General features: G+C 36.6%; 1 protein-coding gene across 1 annotated transcript in view; it reads left to right on the top strand.

The window, feature by feature from the left end:
* Nucleotides 1–24,827, top strand: part of LOC134212048 (uncharacterized) — a 472,480-nt gene that overhangs the window by 342,008 nt on the left and 105,645 nt on the right. The window contains 1 exon segment of the mRNA XM_062689549.1: nt 1,899–2,030. Coding sequence (XP_062545533.1) covers nt 1,899–2,030 — 132 coding nt within the window.

Raw genomic sequence — 24,827 nt, 5'->3', positions numbered from 1 at the left:
GACCAAATATCAGTTTTATTTTGGAATTTTGTCCACTTGTATTCTAACAAACCACAGCTGCAGCTACACAGCTCCAAACTGATCTGCGATACAATTTGCATACAAATCCCATTTGTTCCGCCCGGATAGGGGGAACAAGCGATCGTACACCGAAAACAAGCGAGAAGCTCCACCACAGATGATCGCCATCGTCATCATCAGCCACGCTGGCTGTTCGCGAAGAAACAAAAGCTCGGTCATGTGAGCATCTATCTCTCATAATCCGCCTACGTGAATCGGTTTGTTGTCGCAGCCTCGTTTGCCGCAAGTACAGGCTACCTCTAACCTACGTACGTAGATGCGGCCCCAGGCCGAGGTCGGCAGCACTCAGCGGGGAAAATGTGCCACGGCGCGACGACGGGCGGGTCGAGTCCGAGTCAGGCCAAAGATGATTATCAAACGCCATAAACACAGTTTGTTTTAAGCCGTTTTCCGTATTTTCGCTCTAAAGTGCGGTTGGTCGGTCGGTCGGCGCGGCGGCAAGTAAATAAGGCTGTAATTGTAACGGGGAAACGTGTTCTGCGATGGGGAATGGAGGGCTTTGATGGGCTCAGGAAGGGGTTGCGTGGTGGTTCGGCTGATCTAATTCCAAAGACTTTACCTCTGAAGAGCGGGTGGATTAAGTGGATGTAGGTCAGGGTTGCGTCCGTTTCTGGGTCACGTGCAGGGAACTGGGTTGCTTAGAAGAGTGCAAGGGGCGGATGGACTGGTTTTAACGACTCTTGTGCCAAATGGGGATGTTTAATGATGCATTTGCTCACGTTTCGTTCGTTGAGTGAAAGCGTTTGGATGTTGATGTTTATATTTTCCACATTTATTTGCGTACATTATTGGGTTCAAAAGTTAAAATCGTGACTGAATAGATTGCAATAGACTGGAATTATTTCCCAAGAATGTGGATTATGGTTTCAATTTAGTTCACTGTGCTGCAATGTACAAAGAACCACCGTATGAAGGTCAATTGCACAGAGAAAATCCGGTTGTGGTTGCTCAAACTATATGCCGCGAGCATCAGTTAGTAAACTTTCTATTCTGAGATAATAGAACCTTCCATCGAAATTTTGGGTTGCGGGTGCATTCCGCTATACTTGGTTGCCAAAAAATACATTCATTAGATATTTCCGCTGCAATAGTAAGTATACTAAATAAACGCCAATTTGCTTACTATCGAGGTATGCCTGTATTAATATTCAGCTATTCAAATCGGTTTAAGGCTTCGAAAAAAAGACGAACTATATTTCCTTCGTGGATAGAGTTAGTTGACCTCCAAAAGTACAGTTTTAAACTTAATCATCGTTCATTGCAAACAGATAGCCTTACTATTACCAAGCAAAAAATATTGAAAAGCGAACTATCGTCGTACAATGTACCACTATTATCAGCCGCTATAATAATACACAAGACATATTATAACCATTCGCGATACAGTGTTAACCCCTTTGAACGGAAATCGCCCTTTATCGATCTATTTATCTTTCCGCGCGGCTTCCAACAAATCCCTGTCATTTAACACACCACACCGTCGCGTCGTCGCGGCGTCCTCTCGCCGATCACCGAGAGGCTATCTATCGACTATCTCGGAAACCCCACTCAATGAAAGTCAATTTGCGACCACAATAAAATGTGCCGATTCACTAAATTCAATTACCACGGCCATCAGCGCATTAATCCAGTTTCTCATTCAATCGCGCCCAGTTAGAGATGCCTACTGAATAGAAAGACCAACACTGCCCGATGATCTACGGGTATTGTTTGCTGCTGGTTAGAGTCTCCTGCCGAACGGAATTGGATCAAAGTCCAAACCGGCACTTATTTACCTTGTACTGATATGATCATTTCTTCATTGTCTTCCCCGCCAGATATTGACGAGTGCCAAGATCCCGCGATCGCCGGTCGCTGTGTCGAGAACGCAGAATGTTGCAACTTACCAGCGCATTTTGTGTGCAAATGCAAGCCAGGATTCGAGGGCGACGGAGAGGAACGGTGTACAGGTAAGTCCCCCACCTTCGCTTGGTTCAAATCCTAGGACCGCGATCCGGCAGTAGCAGCCGAGGTTGTAACCTCCGAATGTAGCCAAACAAATTGAACCCCATGCTCCGCATAAATTCCGCATAATAGAACCATTCATCTTCGGTGTGAGTTCCGCTAAAGCGGAAGGATCCCATAAATTTCTATCGTAGCGGTACTTCTGGTTTGACAATGTCACCCGACACCCGTATCTAACGGTGGCGATCTTTTGATCGTTCTCCACCGGAGCCACTTCCCGGTCATACTTTTTCCTTCCACAAATGGTACTGCTCGAAATTTCAACACCCTTTCGGACCATACCGAACCGGGAGGTAAATTTATGATCCATGCGGTCTGACGGGTTGTGGTGCGGTACCTCCGAGGAAGTTCCATTGTTCCCACCGATATCGGCGAGCAACGATCTACAACGTGGGGCACTGCTGTTCGATGCAATCAGTAGTGCAGCATCTGCCATTGTCAAAGGATTTAGAAGTAGTCCGCCGTCCGTCCGTGCAGTTATCATCAACAAGGAACCGAAGGGATCGTTTAGCCAGGTCCATTGTTTACCTCGGTGCGCATCAGTACTGTTGTAGAGTATTGAACTTGAGCAGTTTGACCATGACCATCATCAACGGGGGCGATGTTTGGTCAATGCGCTCCACCTCCAAGGTCATCATCGTAATTGCAGACAAAGGATCGCGTATTTTTTCATGTTTTGCATTCTAAAACCATATTGGCTTCTCCAACTAGGCGTCATTGATTTTGACCTTGCAATTTTGAATGACTCTTTAGTCAAATTATTTCTTGCTCATCACATAAAAAGTTCAAAGTGATTTCATCACAGCGATAAATAACGTCCCAAAATTGAGCATAAAAATCAATTACAGTCATTAGACATTGAATTGTAATGAACTATTCTATTTGAATTTAATAATGGATAACAAATACCGAAAAAAATCTATTCAATCTATTATTTTAATGGAATAACTCTAATCATTCCATTCGGCTTTGAATCCAACCAAATTTCATTTCGCATAATAAGATTGAATAGCATTTGAAAAATGCTGTTTATGGAATTCCGTAGATTAGTCTGGGCACCAAAATAAATTACGGGAAAAAAACTTAGGATCGACTTTGAAGAATTCTGTCGAATAATTTCAAAAATTCAGAAGAATTGTTTCTCGAAAATATCATAAGATTGGTGTCAAGCCACTTTGCCGTTTGACCGACTACATATAATATGTAACAGAATTAAAAAAAAAACGTACGTACAAGAAGCAGCAACCACGATAAACACGGAAATTTGGACTTGACAATTTAACTAGGGGAACAGACGGCTTTGGCAGGTTTTGTTCTATTATTGGCAGGGGTGTCGACCGAAATTTATGAAATTTGGCCACAATATTCTTTGATATGCAAAGAATGTTTGGGCCAAATTTGAGCATAATCAGTCATAAAAAACCCCCCTGACAATAATAGAACAAAACCTGCCAAAGCCGTCATTACCCCTAACAAATTAAAATATTGCAGATAGCGCTTGCCCAAAAAAAAACAATTTACAGCTAAAAAGACGTCCGAAGGTCCAGAATATTTATGTGCCGCAACATTCTTTGAGATGGCTTAACCTCAATTTTGAAGTTGTCTTGTATAAGTATAAGCATGACTCCATGCATGTCACCAAGACCGAGCAATAATCAAATCCGTTTAGTCCGCATGTCAAGGTAGTACAAAATTCAACCTATCTGCATTGTCAAGTCTTTGCCCAACGGGAACTACAGATAAAGAGGAAAAAGCACTAGAGCATGGGTTCCTAAACTGTGGTTCACAACCCCCAGGGGAGCCGTGGGCTGACCAATGGTGGGTCGCGGAAGACAAATCTTGATTCATACTCTTGGCACTGTTTGGCCCACATATGTATACCAGCTTTTAGATTAGGATCTAAGTAATAATAAGATGGTTAGAGAACATTATTTATTTATTATGTCAATGGCATTTTTTAAAGGCAGCAAAATAAAGTTTCCATTACCAATTAGAAATTTTCCATAAACAATTAGGAAATTGCCAAAAAAGAAATCAGGGGATGAGCAATAAATAAATATAAAATTTCCACAAATAAAACAAAATTTCCATAAACAATTAAGAATTTTCCACAAAACAAAAATAAACAAGCAATTTTAAAAGCAAAAATAGCAATTATAAAAAAAGAATTTTCCATAAAGAAATGAACATGTTCCACGAAAAAAATACAAAATTTCCATAAATAAATCAACATTAGCAATAAACAATTACAAAATTGTCCATAAAATAAATATTTTTTTACCATAAAAAATTAAAAAAATTAAAAAAATTCCACAAAATAATCAATAAAGAGCAATAAAAAAATAAGAAAATTTCCATAAAAAATACAAGAAGGCAATAAAGCTGATGAAATTTGACATGAACTTTAAACGCTTTTAAAGAAGGGGTCATCTATGGAAAAAAGCACAGTTTGATTGCTTTTTTATATTTCTTTATAGAAATTTTCTTATTTTTTTATTGCTCTTTATTGATCATTTCGTGGAAAATTTTTATTTATTTATAGAAAAAATATATTTATTTTGTGGAAAATTTTGTAATTGTTTATTGCTAATATTTGGAAATTTTGTATTTTTTTTCGCGGAACATTTTATTTTTTTATGGAAAATTCTTCTTTTATAATTGCAATTTTTGCTTTTAAAAGTGCTTATTTATTTTTGCTTTGTTGAAAAATTTTAATTCTTCCAAATCCATTCCAAATCAAATTCAAATTCAATTCAAATTTAACTAAAATCTAATTTAATCTAAATCAAATCCAAATACAATCTAAATCCAATTCAATCCAATTCAAATCTAATTCAGATCCAATTCCAATCCAAATTCAATTCAAATCAAATCCAAATCAAAATAAATCCAATTCCAATCTAAATCCTATCCAAATCCAATCCAAACTCAATCCAAATCCAATCTAAATCCAACCGAAATCTGAATCAATTCCAATTCATATTCAAATCTCACTCAATCCAAAGTCAATCCAAAACAAATTCATTTCAAATTTAAATTCAATTCCAATCAAAATCTTATTAAAATCCAATCAGAAATCAATTCAAATTGCATCCAAATCCAATTCAAATCTAATCTAAATCAAATCCAAATCTAAAGATATTACAAACCAAATCCAATCCAAATTCAAACCAAATGCAATGTAACCTAATCCAAATGTAAATCAAATCCAAATCAAATTCAAACCAAATATAAATTTAATCCGCAACAAATCCAATTCAAATCCAAATCATATTCAATTGCAAACTTAATCCAATATAAATCCAATTCAAACCCAATCTAAATCACATCCAATTCAAATTCAATTCAAATGCAATCCAAATCAAATCCAAATCTAATTCAAATAAAATTCCAATTCAAATCTATTTCTAAGCTAATCCAAACATAATTCAAATCTAAACCAAATCAAATTCAAATCTAATTCCAATCCAAATTCAATCCAAATCAAAACTAAATTCAATTCAAATTCAATCCAAATTCAATTCAAATTCAATACAACTCAAATTCAAATCAAGTTCAAATCCAAATCTAATTCAAATTCAATCCAAAAACAATTCAAATCCAAATCTAATTCAATTACAATCCAAATCAAATCCCAATTTTATCCAAATCAAATTCAAATATAATTCAACCCAATTCCAATCCAAATTCAATCGAATTCAAATCCAAATAAAATCCAATTTAAATCCAAATCTAATTCAATACCATTTGGAATCCAATCCAAACCCAATCCAAATTTAGTTCAAATCATTATCTAATTCAATTCCAATTCAAATCCAAATCTAAATCAAATCCAATATAAATAAAATCTGAATCTAATTTAAATCCAATCCAAATCAAATACAAATCGAAATCAAATCCAATCCAAATTCAAACCAAATGCTATGTAAATCTAATACAAATGTAAATCAAATCCAATTCAAATCAAAATCTAATTCAAATCCAGTCCTAATTCAATTCGATTCAAATCCAAATCTCATTCAAGTCCTATCCTAATCCAATACAAATCCAATTTAAATTCAATCTAAATCAAATCCAAATCTGATTCATGTCCAATCCTATTTCAATCCAAATCCAATACAAATCAAATACAAATCCAATCTAAATCAAATCCAAATCAAATACAATTTAGATTCTAATTCAAATCTAAAACAAATCCAATTCAAATTCAATCCAAATCCAATCCAAATTCAATCCAAATCTAATTCAAATCGAATTCCAATTCAAACCTAATCCAAATCCAATACAAATCCAATTCAAATTCAATCCAAATCCAATTCAAATCCAATCTTAATCAAATCCAAATCTAATTCAATTCCAATTCAAATCCAAATCTAAATCAAATTCAATTCAAATCCAATCTAAATCCAATCCTAATCCAATTCAAATGCACTCCAAATCAAATCCATATCTAATTCAAATCCAATTCTAATCCAAAGCTATTTCAAATCCAACAAATCCAATTCAAATCCAATCAAAATCAAATCCAAATCTAATTCAAATCCAGTGCAAATTCAATCCGAATCAAATCGAATTAAAAACCAATCCTAATTCATTTCCAATCCTAATCCAATCTAAATCCAATTCAAATCCAATCCAAATCTAATAAAATTTCAATTCAAATTCACTCCAAATCCAATTTAAATCCAATATAAATGCAATACAAATGCAATTCAAATTTTATCCAATTCAAACCCAAACCCTAGATCAATTACATTCCAAAACCAATGTGAATTTAATCCAAATCAAATTCAAATATAATTCAAATTCAATTCCAATACAAATCCAATACAAATCCAATTCAAACCCAATCCAAATTCAATCCAAATCTAAAAAAATCCAATTCAAATTCAAACTAAGTCCAATACAAATTCAATCTAAATCCAAATCTACCCAAACCCAAATCCAATCCAAATTTAATCCATATCAAAATCTAAAATATTTCAAATCCAATTCCGATCTAAATCCAATCCAATCTCAATCCAAATCAAATCCAATTCTAATTCAGGTCCATTTGAAATCCAATCCAAATCCAGGGTTGGGAAAAATCAAATTTTCGAAAAATCGAGAATGATCAAACTCACCCGCGATTTTACTTTTAAATTATCAAGTGATTAAAACTCGCCAGCGATTAAGAATCGTTTGAAAATCGTATCTTGATTTGAAGCATTTACCGTTACCTTTTTAACTATTTTTTCTTACTAGCATAAAACTATAACGCCAAATAGAAGATATACCGGGACTGTTGACAATTAGCTATTATTAGTGAAGATTAATGATTGAATAAAAATTCTGTGTTTATTATCGTTTGAGTACAAAATTTGAGAAGTTGTCGCCGGCGACAACTCGCCTATTATTTTCACGTGAAAAGTTTTCACATGAAAATTGCAATCATGATCGTCCGATAATGATTAAGCACAACACTGTCCAAATCCAATCCAAATTCAATTCAAATCAAAATCTTTATCAATTCCAATCCAAATCAAATCCAAACCTAATTTAAATCTAATTCCATTCCAAAGCTAATTCAAATCCAATCAAAATCCAATTCAAATCCCATCTAAATCAAATCCAAATCTAATTCAAATCCAATCCAAATACAAACCAAATGCAATGCAAATGTAATCCAAATGTAAATCAAATCCAATTCAAATCCAAATTTAATTCAAATCCAGTCAAAATTCAACTCGAATCAAATGCAATTCAAATCCAATTCTTATTCAATTCCAATCCTAATCCAATCTAAATCCAATTCATATCTGTTACGACGGGAATTCATCCCGCCGCGTATATAAATCAAAATATAAATCAAATCCAAATCTAATACAATGCCAATTCAAATTTAAATCTGAATCAAATCAAATTCAAATTCAATTCAAATCCAATCTAAATCCAATTCAAATTCAATCCAAAACAAACTTAAATCTCATTCAAATCCAAATGTTATTCAACTCAAATCCTTATACAATTCAATCAATTCCAATCCAATCCTTACCTAATTCAAATACACTCCAAATAAAATCCAAATCTAATTCATATCAAATTCCATTCCAAATCCAATCCAAATCCAATCCAAATCCAATCCAAATTCAATTCAAATCCAATCTAAATCCAATCCAAACCAATTTCAATCCAAATCAAATCCAAATTTAAACCAGATGAAATGTAAATCTAATACAAATGTAAATCAAATCCAATTGAAATCCAAATCTAGTTCAAATCCAGTTCAAATTCAATCCCAATCAAATCCAATCAAAAATCAAATCTTATTCAATTCCAATCCTAATACAATCCAAATCCACTACAAATGCAATTTAAATTCAATCCAATTCCAATCCAAATTCAATCCAAATTCAAACTAAATCCAATTCAAATTCAATCAAAACAACTCAAATTAAAATCTAATTTAAATCTAGTTCAAATCCAATCCAAATTCAATTCAAATCAAAACCAATTTAAATCCAAATCTTATTCAATTCCAATCCTAATCCAATCCAAATCCAATTCAAATCCAATCTAAATTAAATCCAAATCTAATTCAATTCCAATTCAAATTCAAACCCAATCCTAATCCAATTCAAATCCAATCCAAATCTTATTCAAATCAAATTCCATTTCAAAGCTAATTCAAATCCAATCCAAATCCATTTCAAATCCAATCTAAATCAAAACCAAATCTAATACAATTCAAACCCAAATCCAAGCCAAATTCAATCCAAATCCAATCTAAATCCAATCCAAATTCAATCCAAATCTAATTCAAACTTAATTCCAATTCAAAGCTAATCCAAATCCAATACAAATCCACACCAAATTCAATTCAAATCCAACCTATATCCAAATCAAGTTCTATCCAAATCGAATTCAAATCCAATACAACTCAAATACAAATCTAATTCAAATCCAATTCCAATCCAAATTCAATTTAATGCAATCCAAATTCAATCCAAATTTAATTCAAATCCAATCTAAATCCAATGCGAATCCAATTCAAATCCAATCCAAATCTTATTCAAATCAAATTCCAATTCAGTTTCCTATTCAGCTAATACAAATCCATTACAAATCCAATTCAAATTCAATCCAAACCAAGTTTAATCCAAATCCAAACTAAATCCAATTCAAGTTCAATCCAAATCCAATACAACTCTACAACTTTGTCTAATTCAAATCCAATTCCAATCCAAATCCAATCCATATCAAAGACATATCAAATCAAATTCAAATCCAAATCTTATTCAATTCCATTTGAAATCCAGTCCAAATCTTATTCAAATCCAATCCAAGTTCAAATCTAATGAAATGCAATCCAATCTAAATCCAATTCCAATCTAAATCCAATTCCAATCTAAATCCAAATCCAATCCAAATCAAATCCTAGTCTAATCGTATTCCAATCCAAAACTAATTCAAACCCAATCTAAATCCACTACAAATCCAATTCAACTTCAATCCAAATTAAATTCAAAACCAATTACCAATTACAATCACAATGAAATCCTATCCAAATCCAATCTAAATCAAATTCCAATCCATCTGAATGAAAAGTGCATGCTTTCGTTGGCGGGCAAACAGTCAATAACTTTGGTCTTCCGCCACAATTTTTGCAACATGGGATTTTCAAACAGTTTATGTACCTTCAGTCTGAAGGATTCAGGGCCTGCCAGTGGGGAGCTACACAAATGCAGTTCCTCGTATCCTTATGGCCGTAGATAACGCGCAGTTAATTGTTACGTTGAAAAAGAGGGTTTGTAAGCAGCACGAACCAGTTGCGGTAAAAAGTAAACTTGACTGGTAAATGCAAAGGTATTTACGGTAAAGTGGAAGATACAAACGTTCAAAAACCTCATCACCATCTGCATATGTAAGAACATCATGCGATCCCAAAAATAAGAACTTCATGAGTTGGTCAAGAATAACTTCACAGTGGAAACGGAACGACAACAGGCAGGTTCTAGCAATCCTCGAAGAACTAACAGTTTGGACATCATCTGTAAGATTCGAAACGGGCCTTTTATGGAAATTCGGTCACACAGAATTCACTGACAGTCGAGTTATGTATGGAATGCCCAGAGAAAAAAAAACTGTTAAAAACGCCGGAGCTATACCACAATGTGAAGCAGCAAGAGGGCGTTGAACATAACCCGAATAAACCAGGAAACGTTCGGATTGTGTGGAACGCAACAGCAGGGCAGGGCCAGATCTAGACACAATTTCACTCTGTATTGTTCCGTTTCCGCTAGAGAGAGGTTGCAATATCAGGAAATCTTAAGGACAAATGGAAGTTGACAAGACGGAATTAGTTATTTTCGGAGTGACGTGTTCTCCTTGCCCAGTTCACTACATAAAAAACCTCAATAGCGAATGGAAACAACTATACCCCAAAGCAGCTATTGAAATACCAGAAAACCATTATGTCGATGATTTTCTGAGTATGACGAACTCAGATACTGAAAAGAAGGATATTCAGCTGGCATGAGAAAAGGAAGCCGTTTATTCGAATGTCAGACTCGAGATTCAGAAGTGGCAGTTCAATTCAAAATATGTTCTTCCACATATTGGGGACCAAATCACTCAACACTCAACATTATTTCTAGTTGACAAGGCTTGTTGCCCGGCAAATATTCTCAGAAAGGTATGGCAAAACCTATTCATGTTCAGCGCCAAGTTCCAGTTTGAAATACTTCCGTTGCTAAATGGGGTTGGAGTTGGAGACGGCATTTGTCATACTCGGGAAATTTCTCATTTTGAGGGACAAATACCAAATGGGATGAGCAGATCCCTGAGGACATTTATCAACGATAACAGCTGTGTAAAAAATCACAGAAATAAAGTTACAAAAAAAACGCTGGGTGAAAGCTTTTCATGAAATCATGGGCATCTTTATGGCCGTCTAAACTAATTCCTGATCTAATTCAACAAAAGGAATACGATCTATATTTGCGCTCCACCATCAAGCCACTGAACCGTTATTTTCGTATGACAGATGTTCACGCGGAAAAGTATAACGTTTGGTTTGGAACAAGTAGTTCAAATTATTCTTTCACCAGAAAACAAAAACTTTCTGGTGGTCGATACAATTCGGTACATTCCCGGATGAAATCCTGTCCTGGTTACAAAAAAGAATGAATCGCGCCCTTCCTACCTGAAAGTACTGCTAGAAAAATCAACCCCACTCCGAAACCTATGCCCGTTTCTAGACTTAGCGAGAATATTAAGACTCGACGATCGGTAAAATGGATCGAGGAACATTTGTCTACAATTAATCGGCGAACCAAGTGGTTCAACGTTCCCAAGCCACTAAAGCCAGGAGAATTAGACTCAGAAGTAACTGAATTCGCGGGAAGGTCCCGGGAGTACGCCATGAAAAAGATCTAAGGCGTCAAAAGGTATACTTCAGCGGTCAGTTGTTAGATTGGCGGTACTCGAGGTTTGAGAAAAGTATCAGAGGACCAGAAACGCACCAACCTTGCTCAACTATCCGATGAGACCGTCTATGAGAATTCATCAGAATTTTCAGAGGGAAACTGTCAGCAACTTGACAGACTTCCATGTGACGTTTGTTGCTTAATATTGTTTTTAAAACATAAAACGTTTTGAAAAACACAACAGATTCTGATTATCAGTTTGTGCAGAAAAGTGACCAGCTTTTCCGTGGTCATCTTTATTAGTTCAGCTCCAGTATAATCCGTACCAGCTGCTTTATTGTTCTTTAACTTGAAAATTATTAAGCTCTTTTACTTAAATGTCTTCACTGTCATTAGACGAATTTAGTCCTATTCCATTTAATTGCACCACGTTGTAATTTTTACAGATACGCATTTCAACCTCGATTGTAAGACCGCTTTCAGTGTCTCGTACTTGACTCGATAGGTCGAATGGTATCGAAATACGTATCTGTAAAGACTACAACGTGATGGAATCAAATAGAATAGTATTAAACTCGTCTTATGACAGCTGGTTGGAATCCTTAACATCCGTCAAGATGAGGCCTGGTTCCGCTAAACTGACATGCCAATCTCCTCCGCTGTCTTGACCCTAACTGCCTGCTCTCTCAGCACCATTAAAGTGATCCATCCACTCGCGGCACAAACCCTTGCGGGATACGTTAAGCTGCTGGTAAAACTTGCGTGTTTTATGAGAATCTCCTCTTAATCCCTTTCTAAGCAGCGCTACGTTTCCTGAAGGAGACGGGTCTAGTGTATTCGTTTATATCCATAGCATTCCATGTTTTACATGAATCCTGCTGCATCGCGACCACCTGTGTCAGGTCTGTTCAAATTCTCACCCAACACCAAAACTTGGGCTAGTGTGCTTTGAGCGGCACACTGTCGCTTTGGTAGGGCCTGCTTGCAGCTTCTTGTATAAGTTTAATAGAGCCCACTGTCAAACCCCATCAAATTCACAATTCGCAGTAGCCTATAGAAAGGTCATCATGCTCTTGGACGTAGTTCCTGCTGTGGTTCCTGGGTGTAGGCGTGCCAGTGCCATAAAATTAAGAACCTTATTGTCTGGTGCCTTATTCTGAGCAAAACTGAATCCAGATGGAATAAGAATTCATTAACTTTCTGTTTATTTTAAGTGACATTATGCCATTCGAAGATAAGCCCAATTTGACGAAGCGGCTGACTCGAGCGATTGATCCATACGGGAAAATGGTCCATTACGGCAAATGGTCTTTTCTGGCATTTGGTCTATTCGAACCAATGGATCTCGGTCGCTCTAAATCTGTTACTAGTTGAATACAAGCAACGAACTGATAATCAATGTTGTGGGAAAACACAGTGCTACCACACAACCCATTCCAATAAGCAGTGTCTGTAATGAGTTATTTGCAAATGAGTCCTACTCTGATTTAATGATTGATTCCAGCACTGGCTAACGCCTTTCAAATCAATGCTATTTGATATACTGTTGACATTTTTTAAACAAAAATTATCACTTTCTACTAATATATTGAAGTTTGCGCATCTAGCGAAAATTTCTGAGATTATTCCTAAGATCAATTCCGAAGGTTTTGGAACAGTTACATTCTGCAATAGATTTTCTCACGTTCCGAAAAGTCTTATATTTTCGTACATTGCCATTTTAATTGCAAATACATAATCCATTTGCCATTGATAGCATAAAATGGATTCCTTAGATGACTAACCGTTGATTAAATATTGTATCAAAAATCGTGAATTGAATTACAAAGTTTTTAAGCTGTTGGACAATTTTCAAAGATTAGAACTACTCTGATAAAGTCCGATATTTTGCGAGCTCTGATTACAAGGAATCCGACATTGTTTATCATATAATAGCCACAGGCCATTCTCATTTACCAGCTCTCCACGTTAATCGCCTTCTTTAGTGTTATGATGCCATATAAACCTCAGACCGGCAAGGATGCCCCCAAGCCATCTATAGTTGAACGAATTCTCGCTAAACGTAGTATCGATTCAATCCGAAGTCTTAGTCACCAACGCGTCAATGTACTTGTCCAACTACCATCCATACTCCGTTCCCCCAACATAACATATTCATTTACAATAACGATACAATAGCTTCTACAATCTCTACATTGCACGGCATCGCATATCTTGACACCACCGCAACCAGAGCGCGGTCGGCATTCCCGCGCAGCATCATGTCCACCGGCAGAATAACAATCGTTTAAATTCCTGTTCTCACCGAACATTACGATCGCAGACCAGTCAGCCAGTGCCAGAGCCGTTGTTGAGCGATCAGAATAACCGATTCACAATGCGTATAATCTTAATCTATATATATAAAAATCAATCTATGTATGTATGTTCGCTAACTACTTCTGAACCACTTGGCCGAATTCAACCAAATTTGGTACACACGTTCTCTATCCTCAGGGGAAGTTGACAAAGGGGGTGGGAGGGTCATTTAGAAAAGGGGGGGGGGTTTTGTTTAGAAAACGAACAATTATGTGTAACTTGCATCTCCTAGGACCGATTTCAATCAAATTTTGTACACATATTCAATATAAGGAGACAACCATATGAGAGTGTAATTTAGGAAAGAGGAGAGGGGTCTGGAGGGAGGGGTATTGTTCAGAAAACGGGTAATTCAGAGTAAATTCTGAACCCCTTCACCGATTTCAACCAAATTTGGTACACTAATTCTCTACCCAAAAAAAAGATAACAAAGGGGGTTGGGCGGTCATTGTAAAAAGAGGGAGGGTATGGGGGGAAGGGTTGTCTTAAAAAAACGAGCAATTTAATGTAACTCCCAACCCCCCGTACCAATATCAACCAATTTTTGTACACATACTCACTAAGAGTAGCCGACCATATGGAAGTGTAATTTGGGAAAGAGGGGAGGGGGCTGGGGGAGGGTATTGTTCAGAAAACAAGCAATTCAGTGTATCTTTTGAACCCCTGGACCGATTTCATCCAAATTTGGTACACATTCTCTATCCTAAGGAGAAAATAACAAAGGGTGGTATGATCATTGGGAAAAAGGGAGGGTAAGGGGGAAGGGTTGTATTTAGAAAAAGAGCAATTCAGTGTAACACCTAACTCCCAGGACCGATTTCAACCAAAATTGGTGTACACATTTTCTATCCCAAGGAGAAGATAACAAAGGAGGTGGGAGGGTCATTGGGGAAAAAGGGAAGTTATGGGGAAGGGGTTGTCTTTAAAAAAATGAGCAATTCAGTGTAACTCCCAGGATAAATTACAACCAGATTTGGTACACTTATTCTCTATTTTTGGAAGATGTTTATTGAAAAGGTAGAAGGGCCAAACAAATATATAAAAATAGATTGATACAAAGGAACAATTCTATGAGCGGTAGATCTACCTCTGTGGGTTTTGTGCTACAGCATTGGACATTTTAATTGAATAATTTACTTTTCAGTCCCTAGCAAAGCCGAATACATATAGCTATTAGCTATCTATATATCTCGGATACTTATTCAACGTATGTGACGTATGTGATTTTGTAAACAAAAATTTAAACGTTGATTTCTGCAATCTGATAGCACTCCCACGCAAACCATCGCCACATACAGGTAGGGGAGGTTTCGGCTACATGTTCGTTGTGTTGGTTTGCGTAGGAGTGCCATCATATTTGACAAATCGACGTATGCATCTTTGTTTACAAAATCACATACGTCCTTTTGAATAAGTACCCGAGATATATAAAACTCAATGTTTGTATGTTTGTGTGTATGCTCCAGCCTAACTTCTGAACCCATTATTGTATTGTTTAGTTATCGATCAATTTAACCATTTATCGAAATTATGGTTGCCCAGTGACAAGCAATGATTAATGTGTTTCCTTCTGGATGGTGAATGTGATCCCTTCTTTAAAATAGACGTTTGCCCGGAATAAGGCATCGGTGGATGTTTTTCCTTCTTTAGAAATAAACGTTTGCCCGGAATATGGCGATTATGGGTTTGCTCCCTTCTTCAAAACCAGTCAATGTTTTCAAATGAAATCTGCCTTCTTCTGATCAAATGATGAAGTATCGATAAGAAAACGCAATTATCCTGTTGACCAATTGGTTTATTCATTTTCCGATTGTGAAAAAAAAACTGCGAATCAAACTGGCAATTCCGAGCAAGGCCGGGTACATAAAGCTAGTTTCTACTCATAAAATCGAACATCCTCCGCTGCCTCCCCCACGCTGCGCCAGGGTCCGTCGTCGTCGGACGAGTCGAGTGTTGGTAGACCGCGTCTAGACTATAGACGGAGCAGGTTATCCCTACTGTTGGTTCATCCTTTTAAGTCCACGGTTTGAATAAACACAAAAGAATCGGTGAGCAGGCGCTGATCAGCAGCACCTCAGTGGTCCCATCGACGGTAACGATGATGCAAAAAAAAACGCAATTATACACATTGGCAGCCATATTTATGCTTCATTTGCTACAAACACTTGTTGTTTGTTTTCCCGGATTCTTTCGATCATCATCAGCAGCAACGATTCTACTGTCTATAGCCAATGGTGCGGCAAGCGGGCCTATTCTTAGAAATGATCCTCATAATTGTTTGATATTTTTATGTGACGATGGAGAGATTCTCAATCTAAATTATTTACGGAACATTACAATATTGATGATGCTGATGCCCCATCAAATTACAATGCTGATGCAAATTAGGTGGACGAGATTCAATTTCGTATAGAATAGCAAATGAACGATTGTGAACTTTATAGAACCAGGTTCTTGTTGCTTTTTTAAGGTTCCTCCAAACACACGCGACGCGACAGTCGCAACGCGATTCTATCGCTTGACGACAGCGATTCTGTCGCCGTTGGTATGGAAGCGTTAAAAGAACATTGCCTGCAGCGACCCAACGATAGAATCACGGCGACTAGTTGTGGCCGTCGCGGCGATGAAATCGCTTAGGTCTGGGGGAGCCTTTAGACATAATAAGTACCAAATCAAATATCAATGCCATAATAGGGAAATGATATACACATTCCATTCCAGTACGATAAGGTACCGACTGTTTACTTCGATGAAATTTACTTCTAGCACTTCTAGCCTAGCAACAATTTCATGATGCTCATCATTGAGTGGCGATACTAGCTCTTCTAGGAATTTGTTTTGTTAATTTTCCAGGACTGTAAAAAGTACAACACATTGAGTAAAAGTGGGATATCTTTTCAGTCAGTTAACCAATTTCCACCAAACCACCATGTATTCTTCACTTTGTTCTTTAACAAAGAATCACATACAGTGGTTGGTTTCCTACCCGTCGCTGTTGTATCCAGGCGCTAACGAATATGTAAAAATAGCCAGCATCCACCTGAAGTTTGTATGTTGTTTTCTCAACAGCAGGAACTTTTCACGATTTGATACCAGTTATGTAGGAAGGCGTCGGCTTAATTTTGAGAAATCGAACTTTAGATGCATTTCGCCTATGTTGGTCTAACCGGTAGTACCGAAACCGGTAATACCGGTATTACCGGACAATTTTGGATACCGAAAATACTGGTTTTAGAAATGGAAATACCGGTATTTTCGGTATTTCAAATTTTGCTGTCAGAATCAAAAATCTCGAATAGTGATCACCTGCATATATCAGCTAAACTGCATGTAATCGCATATCTGTCCCATATGAATAAAAAATCCAGCTTAGATGGGAGAGATACCGTCAGGTCGCCATTCACCGTGGGTGCATCATTCACCGTGGGGTTCGAAGTGATGTTCGTTATGTTTACGAAAATATTGAAAAATACTTTATTTCAACATCAGCACCATTAAAGAAGTTCAAAAGAATCCTCTCCGAGTAATAACTGTGAAATATAACTGTTCCAACAGCTGATTTGACGTTGGAGTTTGTTAACATCCTGCGGCTGTTTGCTTCCACCTTTGTTTTTAGCCGTCAAGTATATTCTACGCTCGCTCAATATCAGTGGAAAAGTGAATGTTTTATTGTTCTTTACCTCTTATTTAATGTCAATGCAATTTAAGTGTCGGGTTTGTATTTTGATTTTACTTATAAAATTAATCCGAAAATATAGGTAACACATCATTCTCCACCAAATAAAAATGCACGGCGAATGGATCCCCCAGAAAATAACTGTGTCCATTCACCGGCCATTGAAATCGTGAGTACTATGAATGATTCCGCCATTATTTTGTACAGGTTGAGCAGAAGCAATGGTTTTCCGGGGATGACTTGTTGGTCATAAGAGTTACGTGACGCTAATGAGCATTGATTTCTGCATCTGCAATAATAATTCTATTGATTGATTATGTCCTTTCTGTGTTATAGCCTATTCAGATTACGCCATTAATGACATAATAATTGGCGTTTCAGGGTAAATACGCTTTATGATGTCATTATTTACGTAATATTCCATACATTTTGCGCTGTCAAAAGATACCCACTAAAAAGAGTCATAAAGAATTTATTACGAACAATTATTACGAGAGAGCTTTCGTTCTAACTAGAATGCAGGGAGAAATTCAACAAAACAAAACTGACAAGCGTCACGCTCTCTTTGCCAGAGAGAAAATTCTCTCTGTTTTCATTGCGTTTCGTAGTTGACAGTCATGCTCTTTCTGCCGCAGCAGGGTCGAATGCATGTTAGATGGAAATCTTCTGAGCGCTGAAGAATAACTCGGATTGTGATGGTTTTGTGGAAAGCATTTTATATGATGAAAAATAATGATGATAATTATTTATTCTCCACTTATTCAACATGAATCGTTTAAAAAACAGATGCTCTCTAGAATTAACATGAAGTATTTAACTTAAACCTAGATTTAATAGAACAAATCGAATAAATTTTCAAAGTTCAAGGGCCAATGCGGAAGACAATTTAAAATGTAGGAATGGTTGTAAAACGAATATATTTGATGAATAAACATGATTTCATAAATTGTTTCAATTCTGCTCCTTGAATGGCTTAATATACTTTGGATTTCAAAATTTTTCAAGTGGGACAACTGTACGATTTGAATGGGATGTATATATAAAGTAGAATAACCTTAAATAAAACATGGATTGGTAATGCATTAATTCATCCAAAATCCAGTTTAAATTATATCACATTCACACGATTCGATTTTGTTAGAAGCTGTATCATTGATTGTCGAGTAGAACGCAATGGTTCAGTTCCCATTTTTGAAAAAAAAATTAAATTGCTGAGTTGCCCTTCATACATGGTGGAAATACATTTTAGTTCGATAATATTTCTTGAAAAATGGTCCAATCGTCCTTTTTTTATTTATTTGTGAGAATTCCCAAAAGTATCTAAATTTTTCTATCAAATCTCCGTTCGATCATAGTACAGAATCAAAATACTTTTTAAACTTAAAAATAAATTGAGGAATAGTCTGATTCCCCGAAGAACGGCGCACCCAACTAATGAATGTAGCTTCGCTCATTATCCTTAATGAGAGCTTCAAATATTCTTCGAAAATCCCTTTTCATATTTTTTTTTTTCGTAGAAACTTTGTTCAGAAAAAAATGTTCGATTGTTGCCACACAAATGCTTGATTTCGCAAATTAAATTTTAAAATTCTCCTTGAATTCAACCCTGTATTAGCGTGCAAATGAGGAAACATGGAAACGTCAAGATATATTATCTTGCTGCAGTCTGAACACCTCGTAATAATTGGATACCATCTCACTTAACAAAGTCATAAATAGCCCAATCTGAATAGGCTATTACACTAATACACATGAACTCCACATGTTTATGCTTAACTAAATGGAAAACACGAATAACATTTTAAAATCAAAGTTTAAATTCATATTTTAATTAATTTAAATGAAAAGTTCTTATCCACGGTGAATGGGTACCTACCCACACGGTGAATGGTGCCCTAACACGGCGAAAGGATACCCTAATATATCACTGAAAAATTATCTTCATCCATCTATCTTGCCAAAAACAGATAGTTTTTGACTTTCATTCGAATTAAAACAATTATTCAAGATTCGTGACGGTGTTCAAGACTATGATTTTCAATTTAAATTATTTGGAGAGCTCTAATATTTGCTAAATTGCCTAAGATGCACGGTGAATGGCGACTTGACGGTATTCGGTTTCAAGCAGTAAAGACTCATTGTGCAAAAATACAACAATTGAATGTGCGCATGAATCCAGCTTTGCCTAAGTAAGCATCATCGACGAGATTCACCTACAGCAAAAATCGATCATCATCGTCATTAATCATACATGTTGCTTCATTCCCTAAGCCAATAACTTTTTTGTTCAATGAACATTGTTGACATCGTCAAGAATTTTCTTGCAATAAATGAAATTGTGAAAAAGGTACGTGCCATAGTAGTTTTTTTAAATCTTTATTAAAGTGATTTTTCTGAAAACGATTTGCTGCAAAAATATGTGGCTGACCCCAAAGACCGCTGGAATAGCATGTTATCTATGTTCAAATGGATCTATCATAATCCGAATTAAACTTCGGTGATGGTTTTTTGGCGGTTGGGGAAAGAATTTAAGCTCTCGAACCTGTTCAAGCTGCTGTAAAACTACTCTGTCGTGAGTTCTGCACGATATTTTGCGTTTTTTGAATAATTCTGCCGTAAAGCAATTGATCAGGAACGATTTTCTTCAAGACATTTAAAGCTACTTTGATTAAAAAGCGGACAATATATTGAAGCGTCTAATCATTCCTGATGCGATCGTTGAAACTGAGCCAACGACCATTCCTGAGGATCGGTACAAAGAAGATGCCTCTGAAGGGATTAAGGGTAAGTACTTCACACTGATTTTTGACGGCTTTGGAACCATTCGTCCAACTTCGGTTGCACCAACGAGGGGATTCTCAGTAGTTGACAACAATGCCAAGATAATCCAATGCGAATTGGGAGATGTGTCATTCAGTATGTTAGTAACTAAACCAATTAATTACTTAAGTTTCGCTTTGCCCAGCTCAACAAACAATTATTTTAACATTCGAAGTTTTTCAACAAAATTTGTTGAAAAACTTCGAATGTTAAAATAATTGTTTGTTGAGCTATTTAATTTGGCCGAATAGGTCGTTTGGCCGAATAGGTAACTTTTCACAGTGGGAAGTCGGAAATAAGCAGAGAGAAGTAAGACCTATTCGCCCAATGTCCTTTTCAGCCAAATGTCCTATTCGGCCAAATAACCTATTCGGCTAAATGACCTATTCGGCCAAATGTCCAATTCGGCCAATGTTAACAATAGGAAGTTGGCTACCCAACTCTTTCTATCCAAATCGCTTCAATCGGGTGCCCTGATGGTTTTTTAATTTACATAATCATATAGTATTAATACAATTTGGTAAATGTATTCAATGGTATTCTTTCACAAAATTTGTCCGTTTGTCCTATATGAGCGAGATCCTTTCTTTTAATTTAGGGAATACGTCTGGGAATGTGTTTCTTTGTGATAGAAGATTTATGAATCGAATTATTTAATCCTCCTATTAAGGTGATTATACAATGAAGTCAGAAATCGGCCATTTTGTAAACCATGTGCTTTTCGAATATTTTTTTCAAGAGCACGAGATGAAAGAACGATAACGCGTATGGGTCTGAAATAATGGTAGATCGTTTGCGTAGTTATGCTGAACAATCATAATTTGAGTTTCGGCACTGTACGAAAATTATTACGCCAGATTTGGGCTTTTGGAAATGTATGTAGATAAATGTGTGGTGAATTTGAAATTCACCACGGGCTTCATTCTATAATCACCTTAACTCAATTGACTTGCTGCCCATGCTATTCGGTTCATGACCCCAGTCAAATTTGGTTGAATGTAAATTTGTCGACAGTAAACTTTGTTGCTTGCATTCCTAAGATTCTACGCCTCTACTCGGAGCTTGTATACTTTGTGAAGGCCTTAGTACCCTCGGAAACGAAAACTCTCCTAGCAAAAATAGACGAACAGCCTCAGCTGCAATCCATTCGGAAATATCATTTGGGCATGGCCTTCGACGACGCATTGGTATCCGGATAGTCATGCTACAGCACGTTTTAGATGTACATAGATAGTTTACTTCTTGTATTGCTGGTTTTTCACATTTCTTTTGGTGACGCTCTTTTAAGACAAGACTCCGCTGACTTCTTCTCGGCTTTCCCGGTGAGTTTTGGTAGAGGTATCAATCGTTTTATTCAGGATGTTAATTGAATTTTGTTCTGATGACACTTAAAGTAAGACACGAGCCGAAATTGGAAATTCGACGATGGGAAATTTTTTGAATATGCTACGCAAACAAATGAATGATGAGTTCTGTTATAATTATACGAAAATAGTAGTCATTGATGGTATAGCCAAGTTAAATTATTCGACAAAAACTAGAACATGGAAAATATAGAGAAAGTTACAAAGTAGGAAAAAGAAACGGGCCTAAGCCCACAGCCTCCTTTGTATGAGGCAGAAACGGTAGCCATATGACTACCAAACCCACTTTTCTCAACACATTGGTTTTGAATTCCAAACTAATCTCTCATATACACATCTGAACTAAAAAGTTTCTCAGCATATTGGTTTCCAACCCTCGGACAACTAAGAAGAAGAAGACGGATACTTTCTAAATCCAACAGATCCCGAGATATCAAACCAAACTGATCTCTCATATACATTTCCGCCGCCTTGCGTATGATTTCTGAACAACATATTGGTTTCCAATCCTCAAACAACTTTGTAGAAGGCGGCAACTTCCTAAGTTCCATAGATCTTGAGATATTGAACAATCTGGAAGAATTCCAAATCTTGACTCAAAGGGTCAAATGGAATCATAGATGAACTTAGAATGTGTTCTACTACGCCAGGAAACATTGGAAAAAATATTTTATTGAATCAGTTTATTGAAAAAAAAAATGACTTTTTTTTATCAGTGTTCCGTTGGTTCCGGATCGTACGAAGGGGACCAGCATTAGATTCACTGGCCTTGACAAATGTCATCAAAGAGAGTATCTATCCCCTTTATTATTTTTCCGAAAAAAACACGTTGATATCATTTGAATTGGTTTCAATATAACGAATTTTCGGGCTGTTGTACTTTTTACAACATGCGAGTTCTTGTGTTATGAAAGTTGAAGCGAGTCGCAGAAAGTTGAACATGCAACTCTTTAGTTCAGGCCTGCCCAACCTTTCCAGGCCACGTGCCAATTTTCAGAATGACCACATGCTGGCGGGCCAGAAAATATTCGGTACATATTTTTTATACATTCTAAAAATACCCAAGGCTTTTTTTCTCAGAATGGCGTTTAGTTTTCCAGACTGGTTAATTTTTTTAAAAGAAAGACTAAACATGATATTATTGCATTTGAACAATCTTTTTTTGTGTGCTTATTTTCTTTTAATTTTTACGTAACAGAACATGGAATAGTTGAATTCTTTCGAATACTCGACGCATATTGATTTCACAATCGGTGATCAAATTTTGCAAGCAGATAATGAAGATCAACAATTACTTTTTACTGCTTTCATTCTCGATAAGAGTTGTTCACACAAATATGTACTTCTAAACAGAGAAAGTATCTTACAAGAGGAGTATCTTTCTGAAATTTAGATTCGAGTTCGTTGTTGCATCGGAGGTCCTCCTATCCGGAGTTTTTCCGGTGGGTCTCTGGGTCAGATGCTGTAAATTTATCCACAACTTCCTTTATTGGCAATATAAGTCTAACAAAATGTCGCTTTTTTCATCCCTATTCATACCATTTCTGTAGATTTGTATATATGGATTAAATCACAACGAAAAATCGTGCTGACATCTGTTCCAGAATTGATAAAAAACGGGTTTTTTCGAAGTGACCCTTTTGGAACCAGTTCCAAAATGGCCAGTTCAATATTTTATCACTTTAACAAAGATACTTTCGCTCCATATCAGCAATATGGGTATCAAACTTTAGCATTTTGCAAGCCAAGTAGAATTATGACATCCGGATAGGTTTCTAGGGATATTGGCCATCCTGAGGTCAGTTCCGAGGCCCTTAGGGAAGCTTCCGGAAGAATCAAAATCGGTCATTTACGAAATATCACGCTGAGATTACTTTCATACCTATTTCGGACTACGTAAGTGTGACCAATACCCCAGAAACATATTTGGATGTCAAATTACTTGTTTTACAAAATGCTGAAGATTCATACCCATTAGAGTGGGGCGTCATGGTCATTTTTTCAAATCAATGTTTTTTCGAAGCCATTCTGGGTCCTGAACAACTGTGCAGAATTTGGAACCGATTGGTTGCTTCTTCGCTTACCGCATCGCGTTTGAAGTTTGTATGGAAATTAGTATGGTAGAACATATATTTTTGCATTTCTACTACTAGAGGTTTCAGTTCATCGTAAACCAAGTGGCACATTGCGTTAAAGTATAACCCAAAGTATGCCGAAAAACTTTGCTGAAGAAGGCACGTTGCTGGAACGTCCACGAAAAAAGTTATAACGCTTCGAACATTGAGTGTTCAAACGATATGCAAAAAATCGTTTATTCTGCCAGCACTGCCGTACTACGTACACCAATAATTTAACTGAGTGTTATTTCAAAGTAATTGATCTTATAGGGCTTTAGAGCTAATGGGAGCTATCCGGAATTATTTCACAAAGAAAAAAATCCGACAAGAAGGAAGATGGGTTTTGCTCTTTGATAACCATAGGTTGTCCGGTAGTGCTGGCAGAAACATTGATTTCTTGCATATGGTTTGAACAATCATTTTTCGAAACGTAATAACATTTTTTGTAGACCTTTCAGCTACGTACCTTCTTCGGTAAAGTCTTTCGGCATCTTCCAGACTATATGCTAACGTATTAAGTCACGTGATTGATGATAAATTAAAGCCGCTAGGAGCAAAAATGTAAAAAAGTACGTTTTCCCATAGTAATCTCCATGTAAATTTAAAACGCGATGCGGCATACGAGGTTGCAACCAATCGAGCCCATATTTTGCACAGTTGAGTGGGGTCTCAAAACGATTCAGAAAAACCTTGATCTCACTTGATCGGACGAAGTTTGCGTTTTTCCATACAACTGCGCCCCACTCTAATACCCATACTGCTATAGTTTGTAGTATTTTGAAAATGCCTATTTTTATGCCTTCAGAAGCTCATCCAGGGGCCTCGGAACTGACCTCAAGATGGCCACTATCCCCCGAAACTTAACCGGATGTCATAATTCCACTCGTCTTGCAAAACGATGAGGTTTGATACCAATAATGCCATAGTTGTTGATATTTTGAAAATGGCAGATTTTGGTTCCTCCATAGGCTTCCTCAAGGGCCTCGCAACTGATCAAAGG

This window comes from Armigeres subalbatus, chromosome 2 (assembly GCF_024139115.2).
Source record: "Armigeres subalbatus isolate Guangzhou_Male chromosome 2, GZ_Asu_2, whole genome shotgun sequence".
In the NCBI taxonomy this organism is placed as follows: Eukaryota; Metazoa; Arthropoda; class Insecta; order Diptera; family Culicidae; genus Armigeres; species Armigeres subalbatus.
Note: the sequence above shows the minus strand (reverse complement) of the source record. Positions and strands in the feature narration are given on the sequence as shown.